The sequence below is a fragment of the Haliotis rubra genome, unplaced genomic scaffold, assembly GCF_003918875.1.
Source record: "Haliotis rubra isolate DU_JTF1 unplaced genomic scaffold, ASM391887v1 Scf12, whole genome shotgun sequence".
NCBI lineage: Eukaryota > Metazoa > Mollusca > Gastropoda > Lepetellida > Haliotidae > Haliotis > Haliotis rubra.
The window spans coordinates 3,442,935-3,461,209 of NW_025765114.1; the positions used below are offsets into that span (position 1 = coordinate 3,442,935).

At 38.2% G+C, this 18,275-nt stretch overlaps 2 protein-coding genes across 2 annotated transcripts; both read right to left on the reverse strand.

The window, feature by feature from the left end:
• Positions 1-5,272: 5,272 nt before the first annotated feature.
• On the reverse strand, positions 5,273-9,527 carry LOC124263121. Its single transcript, XM_046697686.1, has 3 exons — positions 9,272-9,527; positions 7,593-7,760; positions 5,273-5,833 (listed from the first exon to the last, which is right to left on the reverse strand). Exons 1-3 carry the CDS (start codon positions 9,486-9,488, stop codon positions 5,616-5,618), a joined length of 603 nt encoding a protein of 200 aa, XP_046553642.1. The 5' UTR covers positions 9,489-9,527; the 3' UTR covers positions 5,273-5,615.
• A 6,327-nt stretch (positions 9,528-15,854) lies between these two features.
• Positions 15,855-17,738, reverse strand: LOC124263132. The gene is made up of 3 exons (XM_046697694.1): positions 17,484-17,738; positions 16,725-16,892; positions 15,855-16,422 (listed from the first exon to the last, which is right to left on the reverse strand). The coding sequence occupies exons 1-3, from the start codon at positions 17,698-17,700 to the stop codon at positions 16,205-16,207; spliced, it is 603 nt and encodes a 200-aa protein (XP_046553650.1). The 5' UTR covers positions 17,701-17,738; the 3' UTR covers positions 15,855-16,204.
• Positions 17,739-18,275: the final 537 nt, after the last annotated feature.

Genomic DNA, 18,275 nt, shown 5'->3' on the forward strand with positions numbered 1-18,275 from the left:
GACAATAAAAGAACGATATACAGGTTATTGTTGCTCTTCAAGTGTAAATACACGGTCACATCATCGACTGGTCATATGTATTTATCAACCCCGCAGAGAAAAGGTTCCAAGCAGTCTATGCTAGTGGTAAGGAACTACCAAATGGGAAGGGTTGGCTGGCATGCTGTCGGTGTGGATTTAGCGCAATATAAATGGACTAATTATTATTATTATTATCATCAGATCAAATATCATCATCAGACCAAATATCATCATCAGATCAAATATCACCATCAGACCAAGCATCATCATCAGGCTAAAGATCATCATCAGGCTAAACATCATCATCAGATCAAATATCATCATCAGACCAAATATCATCATCATAAGATCAAATATCATCATCAGACCAAATATCATCATCAGACCAAATATCATCATCAGACCAAATATCATCATCAGACCAAATATCATCATAAGATCAAATATCATCATCAGACCATATTATCATCATAAGGCCAAATATCATCATCAGGTCAAGTATCATCATCAGGCCCAATATTATCATAAGGCCAAATATCATCATCAGGCTAAATATCACCATCAGACCAAATATCATCATAAGACCAAATATCATCATCAGGCCCAATATCATCATAAGGCCAGATATCATCATCAGACCAAGTATCATCATCAGACCAAATATCATCATCAGACCAAATATCATCATCAGACCAAATATCATCATCAGGCTAAATATCATCATAAGATCAAATATCATCATCAGACCATATTATCATCATAAGGCCAAATATCATCATCAGGTCAAGTATCATCATCAGGCCCAATATTATCATAAGGCAAAATATCATCATCAGGCTAAATATCACCATCAGACCAAATATCATCATAAGACCAAATAACATCATCAGGCCCAATATCATCATAAGGCCAGATATCATCATCAGACCAAGTATCATCATCAGACCAAATATCATCATCAGACCAAGTATCATCATCAGATCTAACATCATCATCAGACCAAGTATCATCATCAGATCAAATATCTTCATCAGACCAAGTATCATCATCATAAGATCAAATATCATCATCAGACCAAGTATCATCATCAGATCAAATATCATCATCAGACCAAGTACAATCATCAGATCAAATATCATCATCAGACCAAGCATCATCATCAGATCAAACATCATCATCAGACCAAGTATCATCATCAGATCAAATATCATAATCAGACCAAGTATCATCATCAGATCAAATATCATCATCAGACCAAGTACAATCATCAGATCAAATATCATCATCAGACCAAGCATCATCATCAGGCTAAATATCATCATCAGACCAAGTATCATCATCAGACCAAACATCAACATCAGGCCAAGTATCATCATCAGGCCCAATATCATCATAAGGCCAAATATCACCATCAGGCTAAATATCATCATAAGGCCAAATATCATCATCAGGTCAAGTATCATCATTGGGCTAAATATCATCATCAGGCCAAATATCATCATCAGGCTAAATATCATTATAAGGCCAAATATCATCATCAGGTCAAGTAACATCATCAGGTCAAGTATCATCATCAGGCCAAATATCATCATCAGACCAAATATCATCATCAGACCAAGTATCATCATCAGATCAAACATCATCATCAGACCAAGTATCATCATCAGATCAAACATCATCATCAGACCAAGTATCATCATCAGACCAAATATCATCATCAGACCAAGTATCATCATCAGACCAGATATCATCATCAGACCAAGTATCATCATCAGATCAAACATCATCATCAGACCAAGTATCATCATCATATCAAATATCATCATCAGACCAAGTATCATCATCATAAGATCAAATATCATCATCAGACCAAGTATCATCATCATAAGATCAAATATCACCATCAGACCAAGTATCATCATCAGATCAAACATCATCATCAGACCAAGTATCATCATCAGATCAAATATCATCATCAGACCAAATATCATCATCATAAGATCAAATATCATCATCAGACCAAGTATCATCATCAGACCAAATATCATCATCAGACCAAATATCATCATAAGGCCAAATATCATCATAAGGCCAGATATCATCATCATAAGATCAAATATCATCTTCAGACCAAGTATCATCATCAGACCAAATATCATCATCAGACCAAATATCATCATCACACCAAGTATCATCTTCAGACCAAGTATCATCATCAGATCAAATATCATCATCAGGCCAAATATCCTCATCAGACGAAATATGATCATCAGATGAAGTATCATCATCAGACCAAGTATCATCATCAGACCAAATATCATCATCAGATCAAACATCATCACCAGGTCAAGCATCATCATCAGATCAAATATCATCATCAGACCAAATATCATCATCAGACCAAATATCATCATCAGACCAAGTATCATCATCAGATCAAATATCATCATCACACCAAGTATCATCATCAGACCAAGTATCATCATCAGACCAAATATCATCATCAGATCAAACATCATCATCAGACCAAATGTCATCATCAGACCAAATATCATCATCAGACCAAGTATCATCATTAGACCAAGTATCATCACCAGGCCAAGTATCATCATCAGATCAAATATCATCATAATACCAAATCTAATCGTCAGGCTATATGTCATCTTCAGGCTAAAAATATCATCATCAGAAAAAATATCATTATCGGACCAAGTATCCTCATCAGACCAAGTATCATCATCAGGCCAAATATCATCATCAGATCAAATATCATCATCAGGCCAAATATCATCATCAGGCTAAATATCATCATTAGATCAAATATCATCATCAGACCAAGTATCATCATCGGACCAAATATCATCATCAGGCCAAGTATCATCATCAGATCAAATATCATCATCAGATCAAATATCATCATCAGGCCAAGCATCATCATCAGATCAAATATCATCATCAGACCATGCTTGGCCTGATGATGATATACTGAACATCATTGAAAACGCACCACCTGTAAATTTTGAAATATGGTAATAGGATTGTTTTGAGAGTGAAAATGAACGTTGGAAATGTTGTTAATAACACAAAAGACAATAAATAATGCTGTACTGTAAAAACGGATTGCCCGAACACATCATGGAACACATCACATGACAACAACAAAATTCATGCACAACACACACGAAAAGCACAAATTGCATGCGTAAAACATGCTGAGTAGGGGTATAAATGAACGTCGGCAAAAAACCGTTCTCATTTTAGCTGTAGCTCCGCAAGTAAAGTTTATTTTGCAATGCCAAGATTGTCACCAGAGTAACGAGAACGGGCGTTGGGCATGTTGTAGGTTGCAGGTTGCAACATCAAGCAGGATTATTGCCAGACGATTTGGTTGCCATCATTCCACCATCATAAGACTTGCCAACAGGTACCAACAAACAGGAACCACCAGGGACCGTCACCGTCCTGGCCAGGCACGTGTTACGGTACCACCCACAGGGGCGTGTCACGCTTAGAAACAGCGTTAGAAAGACATATATAGGTACATAGACCCTACCCTAGTACCTTTTATATAGTACTAGAGTAGGGTCTATGTACCTAAATGTCTTTCTAACGCTGTTTCTAAGCGTGACACACCCCTGTGTTTTACGCATGCAATTTGTGCTTTTCGTGTGTGTTGTGCCTGAATTTTGTTGTTGTCATGTGATGTGTTCCATGATGTGTTCGGGCAATCCGTTTTTACTGTACAGCCTTATATTGTCTTTTCTGTTTTTAACAACATTTCCAACGTTCATTTTCACTCTCAAAACAATCCTATTACCATATTTCAAAATTTACAGGTGGAGCGTCTTCAGTGATGTTCAGTATATCATCATCAGGCTAAATATCATCATCAGGCTAAATATCATCATCAGGCTAAATATCATCATCAGACCAAATGTCATCAGGCTAAATATCATCATCAGACTAAGCATGGCCAAATATTTTCCAAATGTCCCAGTTGTGCCACTTATGTTTAACGATATCGTCTATCATTATAGTGCAACTATCAAGTAGAGCAGTTTTTGTAGATCTGACATCATAATTTTGTGTAAATCGTGTATATATACAAGCATTGTACCGCCGTTTGTGGTTTGGAGGACAAAATGTCTTGATAGATATCATCAGCATTAAAGGAATCACTGATAACAGCTAATCATCCTAAAAGACACCCTAACCATGCTTCTACAAAATATTAGCGATAAATAAATAAATAAATAAATAAATAAATAAAATGCACAGAAATATGAGATTTACAATAGAATGTTAACTAATGTATTTATCCTAATTAATTACGTTTGTAATGAAATGCCAATCGAATCTTAACCAAAGTAACAAAGGATTTTCAATAGCATATTGACTGCAATGTAAAATAGCCTAGCGTGACCATTTTCAGACAGTTTACATACTTTTAACTTCCATCTGTAACTGTACGAAAGGCTTCATTCGCCAGTGATCAAACATCACAAAGCGTACAAGCGTATCCCAGACCACCTGTGCACAGGCAAGCTGTGGAGTAGAATATCTCCCGATAGAAAACAGGTTCAATTAACTTCACCATATACATTTGATAACATTACTATGCATTTGAATTTTAATAACCAACTTCTGATATACGACAGATGCCACTTTGGTGTATTATATTTCGGTTCTATTGCGAAAAATGTTGGGTCTTTACATGCATGCAAGCATAAACATCGCCTTTGGTTGGTTGTATCAAATAAGATGAAAGTTAACTTGATAACGAAAAACACCAATCTGATAAAGGGCAAGTTTACCTTTTTGTCTAGCACTCATAAAAAGCGTTTATCAATTTGTTTCAAAGCCAAAACAACACAGATATCACAAGTAACTGATTTACTTTTGCCATTATTTCGTTTTTTATTTTGCACATTTACCGAAAGTTCTTTGATCACAATAAATGAGGATTGGGGAATTACAACGACTACTTGTACTGGTCCGGACCTTGTCGGGTGAACAGTACTAGCCCATTCAGATACCATGCTGCACTTTACATTGTTACCTCACTCACACAAAGATTACTGAATCTGTACCGCCCACTGTTCGTTATGTAAACCTACATGCTGAGCCCAAGGAAGGGTAATAACAATTACCATATATAAATGACCTTCGTATGACACGACAGGGAATCGAACGACAGACTACAAACTCCGTCATCATGGCATCAATATTGAAATAATGAGAAGACAATAAGGGTCATTCATTTTTTACTAGGAAAAAACACACATGTACACTGATGTAAGAACTCGTTACAGCCCAGTCACCCGTTCATTCAACCCTCTCTTACATATGACACATGAACGTAAGATATGTAATATTCGTCCAACCTAACAATAGTTTTCATTTACAATGCCATGTGGATAGAAAACTGATAGTGAACCGTTGATGGTTTCAGTTTAAAAGTTTCCTTTACAGTTGTAATTAACAATAATATATAAAAAATAGAGGTCTCTTCAGAATAAGGTAATTTTTCGAAACTTAAAGCTTTCGAACCTAAATTAGCAAAAGAATTAGTAAATGCCAACTCGACCATATATTTATTCGTTGTATCTGAACTTCCGGACGGTAGAGCCGCCGTTTGAGTTGGGGGAGCGGATTTCCAGAGTGGGTCTTCCATTGCTGCTGGTGTTGCGCACAGTAACACGGTGTCGGCCCATGGTCCCTGTGATGCCCTGCAGGTTGTTGTTTCCAGAGATGGGACGAGCACCGTTAGGGTTAAGTCGGTTGAAGTCCCGAACAGCATCACCATAGTTCCCTGAAAACATCAAAATAAAACTTATTGAAAATGTATTGATTACCGAGTTGAAATGTTCATGATTTGGGTGTTTAAGACTTACAAATATCACAATATTCCTGTCAAACCTGAAGGCAATTCATGACTGAGATATATGTGTATACCTGAAGAAAGTGTTTGGTATGAGTGAGTGAGTATAGTTTTACGCCGCTTTTAGCAATATTCCAGCAATATCACGGCGGGGACACCAGAAATTGGCTTCACACATTGTACCCATGTTGGGAATCAAAGGGCCAACGCTTTAACCACGAGGCTACCCCATCGCCCCGTATTTGGTTTGGCATATTTTTAGCAAACACTGAACCAGTTTTGATAGATACATATGAACTTAATTCTCAACCTGTCATGCTGATAAATCTTAATGAGCATACTTCTGTTGCTATTGTCCTCAATACCAACATGATCAAACGTCTGTGTGTGAGGTGACTCATCATAGACAGACAGACAGACAGATACTTTTATTAGCACAGGCCATGTTGGCCCCTGGCCATTTACATATACATTATGAAATTAAGTACAGGAGGCTTGGCGAGGATGTACTGACAAACAGAAAGGAATTATTGACGGGCTTTAAAAGCTTGAAAACAATATTTTGCTAGCATTTTCATTTCGTTAACATTTTTTGTTTACATTAATAAAAAGAATTTATAGTACGTTGGTCTAGTGGTGTAATAATTCTTAAAATAGATAGTTCTTAGTTCATATCAACCACCAGTTTGTCGTGTCCAACTAACATGACATTACACCAACACGTTATATGTTTAGATTCCAGCCCTACGTTCCTGGTGACAGCTAACATGACATTACACCAACACGTTATATGTTTAGATTCCAACCCTACGTTCCTACTGACAGCTAACATGACATTACACCAACACGTTATATGTTTAGATTCCAGCCCTACGTTCCTGGTGACAGCTAACATGACATTACACCAACACGTTATATGTTTAGATTCCAGCCCTACGTTCCTACTGACAGCTAACATGACATTACACCAACACGTTATATGTTTAGATTCCAGCCCTACGTTCCTACTGACAACTAACATGACATTACACCAACACGTTATATGTTTAGATACCAGCCCTACGTTCCTACTGACAGCTAACATGACATTACACCAACACGTTATATGTTTAGATTCCAGCCCTACGTTCCTGGTGACAGCTAACATGACATTACACCAACACGTTATATGTTTAGATTCCAGCCCTACGTTCCTACTGACAACTAACATGACATTACACCAACACGTTATATGTTTAGATTCCAGCCCTACGTTCCTACTGACAACTAACATGACATTACACCAACACGTTATATGTTTAGATTCCAGCCCTACGTTCCTGGTGACAGCTAACATGACATTACACCAACACGTTATATGTTTAGATTCCAGCCCTACGTTCCTACTGACAACTAACATGACATTACACCAACACGTTATATGTTTAGATTCCAGCCCTACGTTCCTGGTGACAGCTAACATGACATTACACCAACACGTTATATGTTTAGATACCAGCATGAGCGTGTTAAACACAAAGCCACACATGTAACATTTCAAGGAAGCTCTTTAAATATATATAGTGATGAGTATCGCCAAAAAGATCCGTACATGTACTCCCAAATCACAGTGTTAGTACCTTAACACAAAAGTAACATATCCAGTACGTGGTCATATATGATGTAATACTGATACAGGTATTTCCCTCACCTTGACGATTGTACTGGCGGGTGAGTCTGGACCCGCTCCGTGAGACTCGACCCCGTGAGAAGCTGCGGAACAGAGAACGTCCTACGCTGAAGGCAGCACGCGCCAGGGGCACCCATCGCTTGTAGAGGCGGGGTTTGTTGGCAACGGCATTGAGGTAGCCCGTGATATCTGAAATGGCAACATGATATTTCAAACACATAAACATACTAGTAATGGTATGTAATATACAAACTAGGAACTGTCTTCCTCAAACAGTGCATGTCCACTCGAGCTGAGCTAAGTCTCACTGTGAACTGAATCTAGATGAGCGTACGTAAAATCCCACAGCTCAAATACACTGGACACAAACAAATTTGCTCAGCCTGTTCCCTTGAGTTGTGATCATCACAAAACAAAAAGTGGAGATATTTAAAATGGACAAGTAATTCATCAGCCTCCTCGTCATTTCCGATTCCTGTTAAGGCTTGAGGAAGCATAATAACGACAAGGTATATAGTAATATTGCTTGTGTGATAAAGTGGTTCTAATTCAAATCAAAACTTGCGCACTTTCTGAACATTCTTATATTGGAGCCCTGCGTGTCAGGCAGTCGCTTTCTCGAAGGAAAGTAAAGATAACAAACGAAGACAACCGAAAAGGCACTTAACGCTTCTTCCCATGATAAATAGCTAGCATATGAACAATATGAACGCACTTTATTCCTGTATATTCTCAGGAGACACGCGATAAATTTGTGTAAATTTCTGTCGCCAATACCATATACTGTTAAATAGTTTCTATTCAAGTTGCTGCTTTACCTGCACCTAAATAGATATTGTAAACTGTTAGCAGATCTGATTTTTCTTCTTGAAACTAAAAGATAATGAAATGTAATCCTTAACAATGCCACAGAAGGCTGATGAGAAATAGACATGTGAAACAAACTCACTCAAATCTGCTGATATTATAATAAAAACCTCTCGTCCAGGTTCAACTAACCGATTACTGCAGTGATGCCCAAATACTTATGCGGTTAATTTCATTTTTTATAGCCTAGTGGTTAAAGCGTTCGCTCGTCACGCCGAAGGCCAGAGTTCGATTCCCCACATGCGTACATTGTGAGAAGCCCATTTGTGGTGTCCCCCGCAGAGATGTTGCTGGAACACTGCTAAGAAGCGGCGTAAAACCCGACTCACTCACCCTCATTATGATATGACCTTATCGCGATACGTATGACGATGTGCATTTAATACTCCCATGTACGGCTACCTGTAACTATATGCACTGCAATTAACGATCGAAATTTTCGGTACAATATTCTCAATTATTGCGTTAGCATATAACAAAGCGATAACATATCGTGCAGTTTCATTAGTTGTCATGAATATACACTGGGACTCACCTAGCTCTCCTTCCAAAATTTCGTTTCTCTCTCTCATTCTACATTATCCAGTTCATATTACATGTCCATTTTCAGATTGTAATAACCAATATATTTGTATTTGGGAGATGATACACAAAAAATCAATGATATGATGTAAATAAAAAAACAAATTCTTCAAAGGAGGACTATTGCTTGTTGAGATAATAAATCCACGTTGAATATAAATATTAGCGTCTCTTCGGCTAACGATTAAACGCTACAAATTAACTATAAGGTGCAAATAATTAAGTTGTCAGGAAAATACTTTTGAACTCACCTAGCTCTCCTTCCAATATTTCGTCTTTTGCGTCAACGAGGGCGTTAAGTTCATCTTCCGACAAAGTGTTCAGGTCGATTCCATCATAATATGCAGGGGTGACGACGTTTGTGTCAGAGGTGACGACCTCAGGAGCTTTTGTTGAGAGAACGCTGACACCCGACGACAAGGCAAGTACAGCAGACGACACAAACAGGAGCAAAAGCTTGGCGTCCATCTTCTTGCAGTTTCCCAATTATTTCTGTCACTCTAGCAATGGTTGGGACGGAATGATTTCCAAAGACACCGACCCCCATTATATACAATACGCGAACCGGATGTTCCAGCCTGAACTGTCGTCTGCTCTTTGGAAGCCATTTCTTCTCATTGGTTTAAAATAGTTACCCTCTTTTGATTGGCTGGTCAAGTCGGCAGCGAGAATGGGTAATCTGTTAACTTATGACGAATTCTCGGAAATCCCCATCTCTTGCTGAAGCTGCAACCTTTGACTTCTCAGAAACAAAACACGGAACGTGAGTGATTAGTAAACATACATTGACCCGGTGAATCGTCTGACATAAAAACATGACAGCACTTTAGCTCCTACAATACTTCTACATTTATCAAGAACGTTGCTGTTTGACGTGAAAAGAAAAGTTTATAAAACGTACACCAAGCATGTACACATTATTGACCATGTGTATTTACTTCATTAAAGATGTATTCAATGTGCAGGCAAGAAATTTCCTTATTGTGGTCGTAAATATGAAATTTGTCCAAAGTGTTAAGTGACATGTAATTATTAATGAGGAGAAATATTAACTTAATATGTTTCATTCATTGCGATAGTTCTTTTCAATTATATAAATATATGTGAACTACTGAGAAATTGTCCGCAATGATGACTGTAATAAAAAGTATATGTTTATGAAGATATGGAAGAAGGACAATTACTGCATGATGATTTAAACTGTTGTTATTGGTGAGGGTTAAATAATTTCATAACAGACTTAGAATTATATTTTCTTTATTCTGCGAATAAAAGTAGACCTAATCATGGTTTTAAAATATGAATTGGGTGTTCGTAATGTTGGTATAGTCCACTTCAAGACAAGGTCATATTCTCATACATGGAAGTGGGAATTAGCTGCTTGGTTTTCACGAAACCAGAACAACGGGGTACATGTGCATCTCTATTGTCGCTTAGCCTGTGAAAATGTATAAGATTGATACGTATAATTTGGAAACTGGAGGTTTAGAACCTGACCCTGAACGTATACATGCGGTAACAGGTTCAGGTTGGAGATCACATCCGCACAGAAATGACGCACTCTGTCTGTCAGTGAAGACAAGCTTCTTGGAGAAGTGTTAAAGATACGGAACACGGAATAGCCTGGGGTTAGTATGACCGGCATCTACCGGTATCACCATCCATCATCGTCACAGTCAACACAGAAGACGTCATGCATAGGCATCAACACATAAGTGACTGGACGCTTGTACACTTCAGGTGGGGAAGAGTGCGTTATCCACAGCACGCACTTTATATGTTGCTATCAGAATACTACGATAACTGACATTTCATTATCATGATGATAGGGACATAATATAAATTGAACGGCTCAGTTGTCAAGGCAGATCATGGATTCATATACATAGGGTACTAATCAAAGTGCATCCAGGCGCTCAAACTCTTGACTTATGTGCCTCGTAAAAGTCACAATATGATAAATAAGATGATGCGTAATTTTTACTTTGAGTATACTTCCTATGGTGTTCTACAGTTCGTGAAGGAAGTGAAAGCAGCAATGGACAGCATTTGTGTTCCTCGGTAATGTGACATGACGGCAGTTTGACTGTTATAGGAAGTTGCAGTGAACATCTGTATGCAAGGTGAATACAAAGACGTGGAATACATGAAAATGAATAGTCAGGTAGCAGCGCCATATAACTGCACTAGTGTGTCAGTGTTTATGCGTAATACATATTTCTCAGGAATAAACAACATCCTGCTTCCCCATACCAGGAATAGCCTCACACCAAAGTTTTCCGCAATACTTTCTTTCTTGATTGCTCTATTCGGCCATAAATCTTAATAAATGTCAGCTTGGGTTGTGCTCTAGCCTTGCTCCAAGGCTGTACTGAGTGCTAAGCCAATGCATGTATAGTAGTTCTACCCTTTAAAGAGGCATGTATAGTAGTTCTACCCTTTAAAGAGGCATGTATAGTAGTTCTACCCTTTAAAGAGGCATGTATGGTAGTTCTACCCTTTAAAGAGGCATGTATAGTAGTTCTACCCTTTAAAGAGGCATGTATAGTAGTTCTACCCTTTAAAGAGGCATGTATAGTAGTTCTATCCTTTAAAGAGGCATGTATAGTAGTTCTACCCTTTAAAGAAGGATGCATAGTAGTTCTATCCTTTAAAGAGGCATGTATAGTAGTTCTACCCTTTAAAGAGGCATGTATAGTAGTTCTACCCTTTAAAGAGGCATGTATAGTAGTTCTACCCTTTAAAGAGGCATGTATAGTAGTTCTACCCTTTAAAGAGGCATGTATAGTAGTTCTATCCTTTAAAGAGGCATGTATAGTAGTTCTACCCTTTAAAGAGGCATGTATAGTAGTTCTACCCTTTAAAGAGGCATGCATGGTAGTTCTATCCTTTAAAGAGGCATGTATAGTAGTTCTATCCTTTAAAGAGGCATGTATGGTAGTTCTACCCTTTAAAGAGGCATGTATGGTAGTTCTACCCTTTAAAGAGGCATGCATGGTAGCTCTATCCTTTAAAGAGGCATGTATAGTAGTTCTACCCTTTAAAGAGGCATGTATAGTAGTTCTACCCTTTAAAGAGGCATGTATAGTAGTTCTACCCTTTAAAGAGGCATGTATGGTAGTTCTACCCTTTAAAGAGGCATGCATGGTAGTTCTATCCTTTAAAGAGGCATGTATAGTAGTTCTATCCTTTAAAGAGGCATGTATAGTAATTTTTATCCTTTAAAGAGGCAAGTCAAGATAAGGGGACAGGACCCCAGTCTGTTATTTATATATATTTTTTAGAAATTATCATTTAAACCATTAATTATTACCTTAGAGGCTTGAGCAAGTCTAGTTGTGCTCCTACAGCTTATGAATCTGTGTTTCATATAAAGGAAGCCTTGTCTGGACGCAATCTCAAAGTGACGTTTTTTACATTTTCAATTCACATTTACAACGGTGAAAACAACTAACACTATATCACAATCCCATAGATACTGAGACTCGAAATCCAATCCTAACACGGCACAGAAGGACATAGTAACACGAAATATGTGAATGAACAGTATAACATCAGTTGTATGTCCTGCGTGTACCCAGTCTCTGCTATGTGTAAGACAACACCTCTAAATGTACTGCATTGAAAGAGAACATATACACCTCTTACTCAACGAAACGTCGTGTCCATCAAAATAAAGAAGCTGACATCCATAAATTCTTGCCTTTATATGCACCCCTGTTTGTTAGAGTCTAAACCTGAACCAAACATGACTTGGTTATTCATTAGTGATGTATTTCGTACGTGCATAAGATACTTCATGCATCGTATCAAAGAGTATCTCACAACGGGCGACGTGTCTATGACGTCTCGGGAAACATGCATGGGGATTGCAATTTCAAATCCAATTTTTAAGTGTGTGCTTTCGTTCGGTCGGCAGTTTCCTAACTTGCAACCCTCAGATCAAAGTACTATACAAGGTTCCGCTATGTCGTAAATCCTAATTTAAAACGATTACGATTCTCACATGAAAGTGATTTCATCTCTAATGTTAAAGTTTAGAATAGCAGCTCTTTAAACAGACCGTTGGGACTGTATACTAACTTTAATGTCTGGAAAAATGCATTCTCGGAATTTGGAATACTACACTATAATCCACATGATACATTATTAGAGCGGAGAGTCTTATCAGCTCTTTGTTGAAACAGAATCAGTGTATTGCTTGTGAGGGAAAAGATGAGCATCAAAAGGATGACGAGCGCTTCAGTATGCAAATTGCTCTGTTTACAAGTTTCATAGTAAGTGAATCACATGTCACACATGCCCATTGGTTACTTGGTTACGTACATCCTTTCACCTGGTCAGCTGACCACAATGTCCCAATAATCACCAAGCGTTATGTCAGCTGTTTACAGCATCAAGAGAACATGTGTGTATATACTGACGAGAAGTTAGACAATCATAGTTTAGCTATTTAAATGCATCAGCTGTGCAAACTTCACACTGAAGTGATATGTGTATGGAACTAACTCACTACAACACAGCGACTCTCCTTCACATGTCCAGTTGCGTATGTTGTCACACACTCACATGTAAGACTCTGTAACCAAGTCTTACGATTTCAGACATTAGACAATCGAAGGTGCACTTTGAAGTTTATTGATGTTGTGCTTGTTTTGGTTTAAAGAATTGTGATTGAGGGGCTGCATGTAAAACTGTTATGTGCTTAAATGACAACCACCACACACTTTCGCTGGCTTTATCTATAGACAGTGACTTATTTCTCCTCAGGATCATGTAAATATGTGGTTTTATCAAATGTAAATTTCTCTACATAAAGAATAACGAACGTATGTCGTCACATTCATACATTTATTCACCGTGTCCCATTATGGTACCACGGAAACAAACACACACACACACACACACACACACACACACACACACACACACACACACACACACACACAAACACGGAAAAAGACATACCTCACACAGAGACACAGAAACACGCGCGCACGCACACACACAAATACATACACACACAAACATACATACATACATACATACATACATACATACATACATACATACATACATACATACATACATACATACATACATACATACATACATACATACATACGTACGTACGTACATACATACATATAGGTATGTACCCGTAACAATACACAGACGCGCGCGCACGCACACACACGCGCACATTTACTCTTTACTACATGGAGGATCATGAACTATGATCTTACCAAGAATTACAACACAGATGAGTTTTGCACTCATTTTTTAACGTTTATGTCTGCAAATCGCCATACATCCAATAGTTTGCTCTTGCCGCACACAGTGGCAGGTGCGTATGGTGTCATTCCTGAGTTCCGAAAGGACGACTAATCTACATGAACCATAATTTCTGTCAATCTTACTAATTATTCTTCATATTTCTTGTTATTTAATAATTGTTCTACTGCTATCCATATTACATGGATCAATTCGCATTCGTGTTCACATATATCTCATGGATCCCTTGATTACTGTTTTAACTGCATGAAGGATCTGTCAAAACGTGATTGTACAAATTGGTGCCATGGTTTTTAGAATGATTGAGGTAAACATGACAGAAATACGCTCGGGGGTGTTTTCCTTCAAAAATTCTTTATCTAACCAGTAGTTATATAATACGTACTGGTACTCGTGTATATCAGCTAAATTTCAATGTGGGTCACCTCCGCTTGAATTTGAATTAGGCTGTAATATCCGCCCGGTAACCCCGTTAGGGAATCATAAATGACAGCAATGCAGCTTATAGGATGTAGATACAATTTTTTATTAATTTTGTTACTCCAACCTAAGATAGGTCATTTTCAACAACAAAAAATAAGAAATCGAACCACCTTCACTGTCTATAGAACCTATCAATATATTACAATGTGTACTGGTCACTGAGCGTTCCCCACTGTCGCTAGTCACAACTAGTGCTCTATATACCATGCTACTCTCCTGCCCGTTAGGACATAATTTATGTATTGCTGAGTTCCTATTGTTGTTTATGTTTCAACTCAATGTGTTTGTGTGAATACACGTGTATACATTATTATGATGATATCTTTAATTACATTTGTGTCTCGTAAGCTTTTTGAAAGTTGTCTTTGCTATTTTACCTATGACAATACCATGATTGTATACACTGTAAATGCAAAGTTTAACACAATAATAACACACTTTTCTTCTTTCGTCTTATACTGACAAGCATTAGTAGATTGAACTGTGTCGTTTAATTCTCAACAAAGTAATGATTGTTTCTATGATGTTGTGCTGGTCGCTGTGATACAAGCATCCTTTCTCCGCAGCGAATTTCTTATCATGACGAAAATATTATATTTATTGTTTGTCTAATTTCTTACGATGTCTCTTCAACTGAATGTTATTAGTAGGTTATAGGTCCATAATATGACACTTTCTCGGAAGATCTGAATACATGTTGTTGTGTTCTATGTTCGAACCACAGACCTTTCTAACATCAATTGACTGGTGTCAATACTGCTTTTAACAACCCGTGAAGATCCGGGTTAGAATTGGCCTTCAGCGACCCATGCTTGTCGTAAGAGGTGACTAACGGGATTGGGTGGTCAGGCTCGCCGACTTGTTTGACACCGGTCATCGTATCCCATTTGCGTAGATCGATGCTCAAGCTGTTGATCACAGGATTGTCTGGTCCAAACTATTATTTATAGACCGACGCCATATAGCTGGAATATTGCTGAGTGCGGCGTTTAACAAACCAACCAATTAAGGAAGCTTTTAACAATATTAAGGAAAGCAAAAACTGAAGGCATTCAATACAATTCACTTTTTATTAGCAAATCCACATATACACTGACAGAGGAACTCGTTGCAGTACAATCACCCGTTCATTGCACCCTTCCTTACTCATGACTCACAAATCTGGGTAACATTCGTTCATCTTTAACGATCATTTACACTCCCATATCCACTGACAGAAACCGATAATGAATTATTAAAGGTTTCAAAAATGTGTTTAAAAAATGAAAATAAAATATGTAGCAAAATAGTAAAATATAAAAAGTAACATTTCTTCAAAATGACTGTGTGTTCGAATCTTAAAGGCTCCTGTTGACTAGATTTATTTCTTGACTTGAATTAGCAAATGCCAACTCGACCATATTTATCTAATCGTTGTATCTGAACTTCCGGACAGTAGAGCCGCCGTTTGAGTTGGGGGAGCGGATTTCCAGAGTGGGTCTTCCATTGCTGCTGGTGTTGCGCACAGTAACACGGTGTCGGCCCATGGTCCCTGTGATGCCCTGCAGGTTGTTGTTTCCAGAGATGGGACGAGCACCGTTAGGGTTAAGTCGGTTGAAGTCCCGAACAGCATCACCATAGTTCCCTGAAAACATCAAAATAAAACTTATTAAAAATGTATAAGACTGAATGATGATTGATGACAGCGACGTTAAGCAAACGTAAACATTACACATGATCGACACTAAGTCAAGTCCCACTCTACTCTTACTGACAACTGGGTTGGTTTCTACTGTGTTCAGCTGTTGTTATACAGTATTGACTATTGCGTCAACACCCTACATATAATTGCATTCCCAAATCACAGTGTTAGCACCTTAACACAAAAGTAACATATCCAGTACGTGGTCATTGATGATGTAATACTGATACAGGTATTTCCCTCACCTTGACGATTGTACTGGCGGGTGAGTCTGGACCCGCTCCGTGAGACTCGACCCCGTGAGAAGCTGCGGAACAGAGAACGTCCTACGCTGAAGGCAGCACGCGCCAGGGGAACCCATCGCTTGTAGAGGCGGGGTTTGTTGGCAACGGCATTGAGGTAGCCCGTGATATCTGAAATGGCAACATGATATTTCAAACACATAAACATACTAGTAATGGTATGTAATATACAAACTAGGAACTGTCTTCCTCAAACAGTGCATGTCCACTCGAGCGGAGCTAAGTCTCACTGTGAACTGAATCTAGATGAGCGCACGTAAAATCCCACAGCTCAAACACACTGGACACAAACAAATTTGCTCATATAATCTAATACACTAGGGATGATAGATGATGGGATACTGAATAGAACAAAATAAATCTGAATCCAGTCCCATTAAAGTGTGAAATTTATTCAAGTTTCACGTTTCTCTCTCTCATTCTACATTATCCATCATCCAGTTTATATTACATGTCCATTTTCAGATTGTAATAACCAATATATTTGTATTTGGGAGATGATACACAAAAAATCAATGATATGATGTAAATAAAAAAACAAATTCTTCAAAGGAGGACTATTGCTTGTTGAGGTAATAAACACACGTTGAATATAAATATGAGCGTCTCTTCGGCTAACGATTGTACGCTACAAATTAGCATAAAACCTGGTGATATAAGGTGCAAATAATTAAGTTGTCAGGAAAATACTTTTGAACTCACCTAGCTCTCCTTCCAATATTTCGTCTTTTGCGTCAACGAGGGCGTTAAGTTCATCCTCCGACAAAGTGTTCAGGTCGATTCCATCATAATATGCAGGGGCGACGACGTTTGTGTCAGAGGTGACGACATCAGGAGTTTTTGTTGAGAGAACGCTGACACCCGATGACAAGGCAAGTACAGCAGACGACACAAACAGGAGCAAAAGCTTGGCGTCCATCTTCTTGAAGTTTCCCAACTGTGTTAGTCAATCAAGCAATGGAAGGGACGGAATGATTTTCTCCAACACCAGCCCCCATTATATACAATACTCGAACCGGATATTCCAACCTGAACTGTCGTCTGCTCCTTGGAAGCCATTTTTTCTCATTGGTTTACAATAGTTACCCTTTTTTCATTGGCTGGTCCCGCGAAAGCTATATTTGGTGATCAGTTTACTCGTGACGAATTCTCAGAAATCCCGTTTCTTGTCGTACCTGTAACCTTTGACTTCTCAGAACACAGAACGCGCAGTATTTTAGTAAACATACGTTGACGCTATAAATCACAGAAACAGCATACAGCTCCTAAACATTAGCACATTTATCAGACCGCTTAGACTTAGGCTCAGTCGCAGAAAGGACAATTCCGAGAAACTCATAAAACTCCCTCCACATATTGTTAACATAATTTATGCCAACAAAACCTATTGACAAAGTGCATTTATCAAATGTTTAGAATGGTTGATAATTATAAATGTGTAACCATGGCAAAAGTGAACCAACAAAGTTGCTGATAATGAGAAGTAATTCTGTT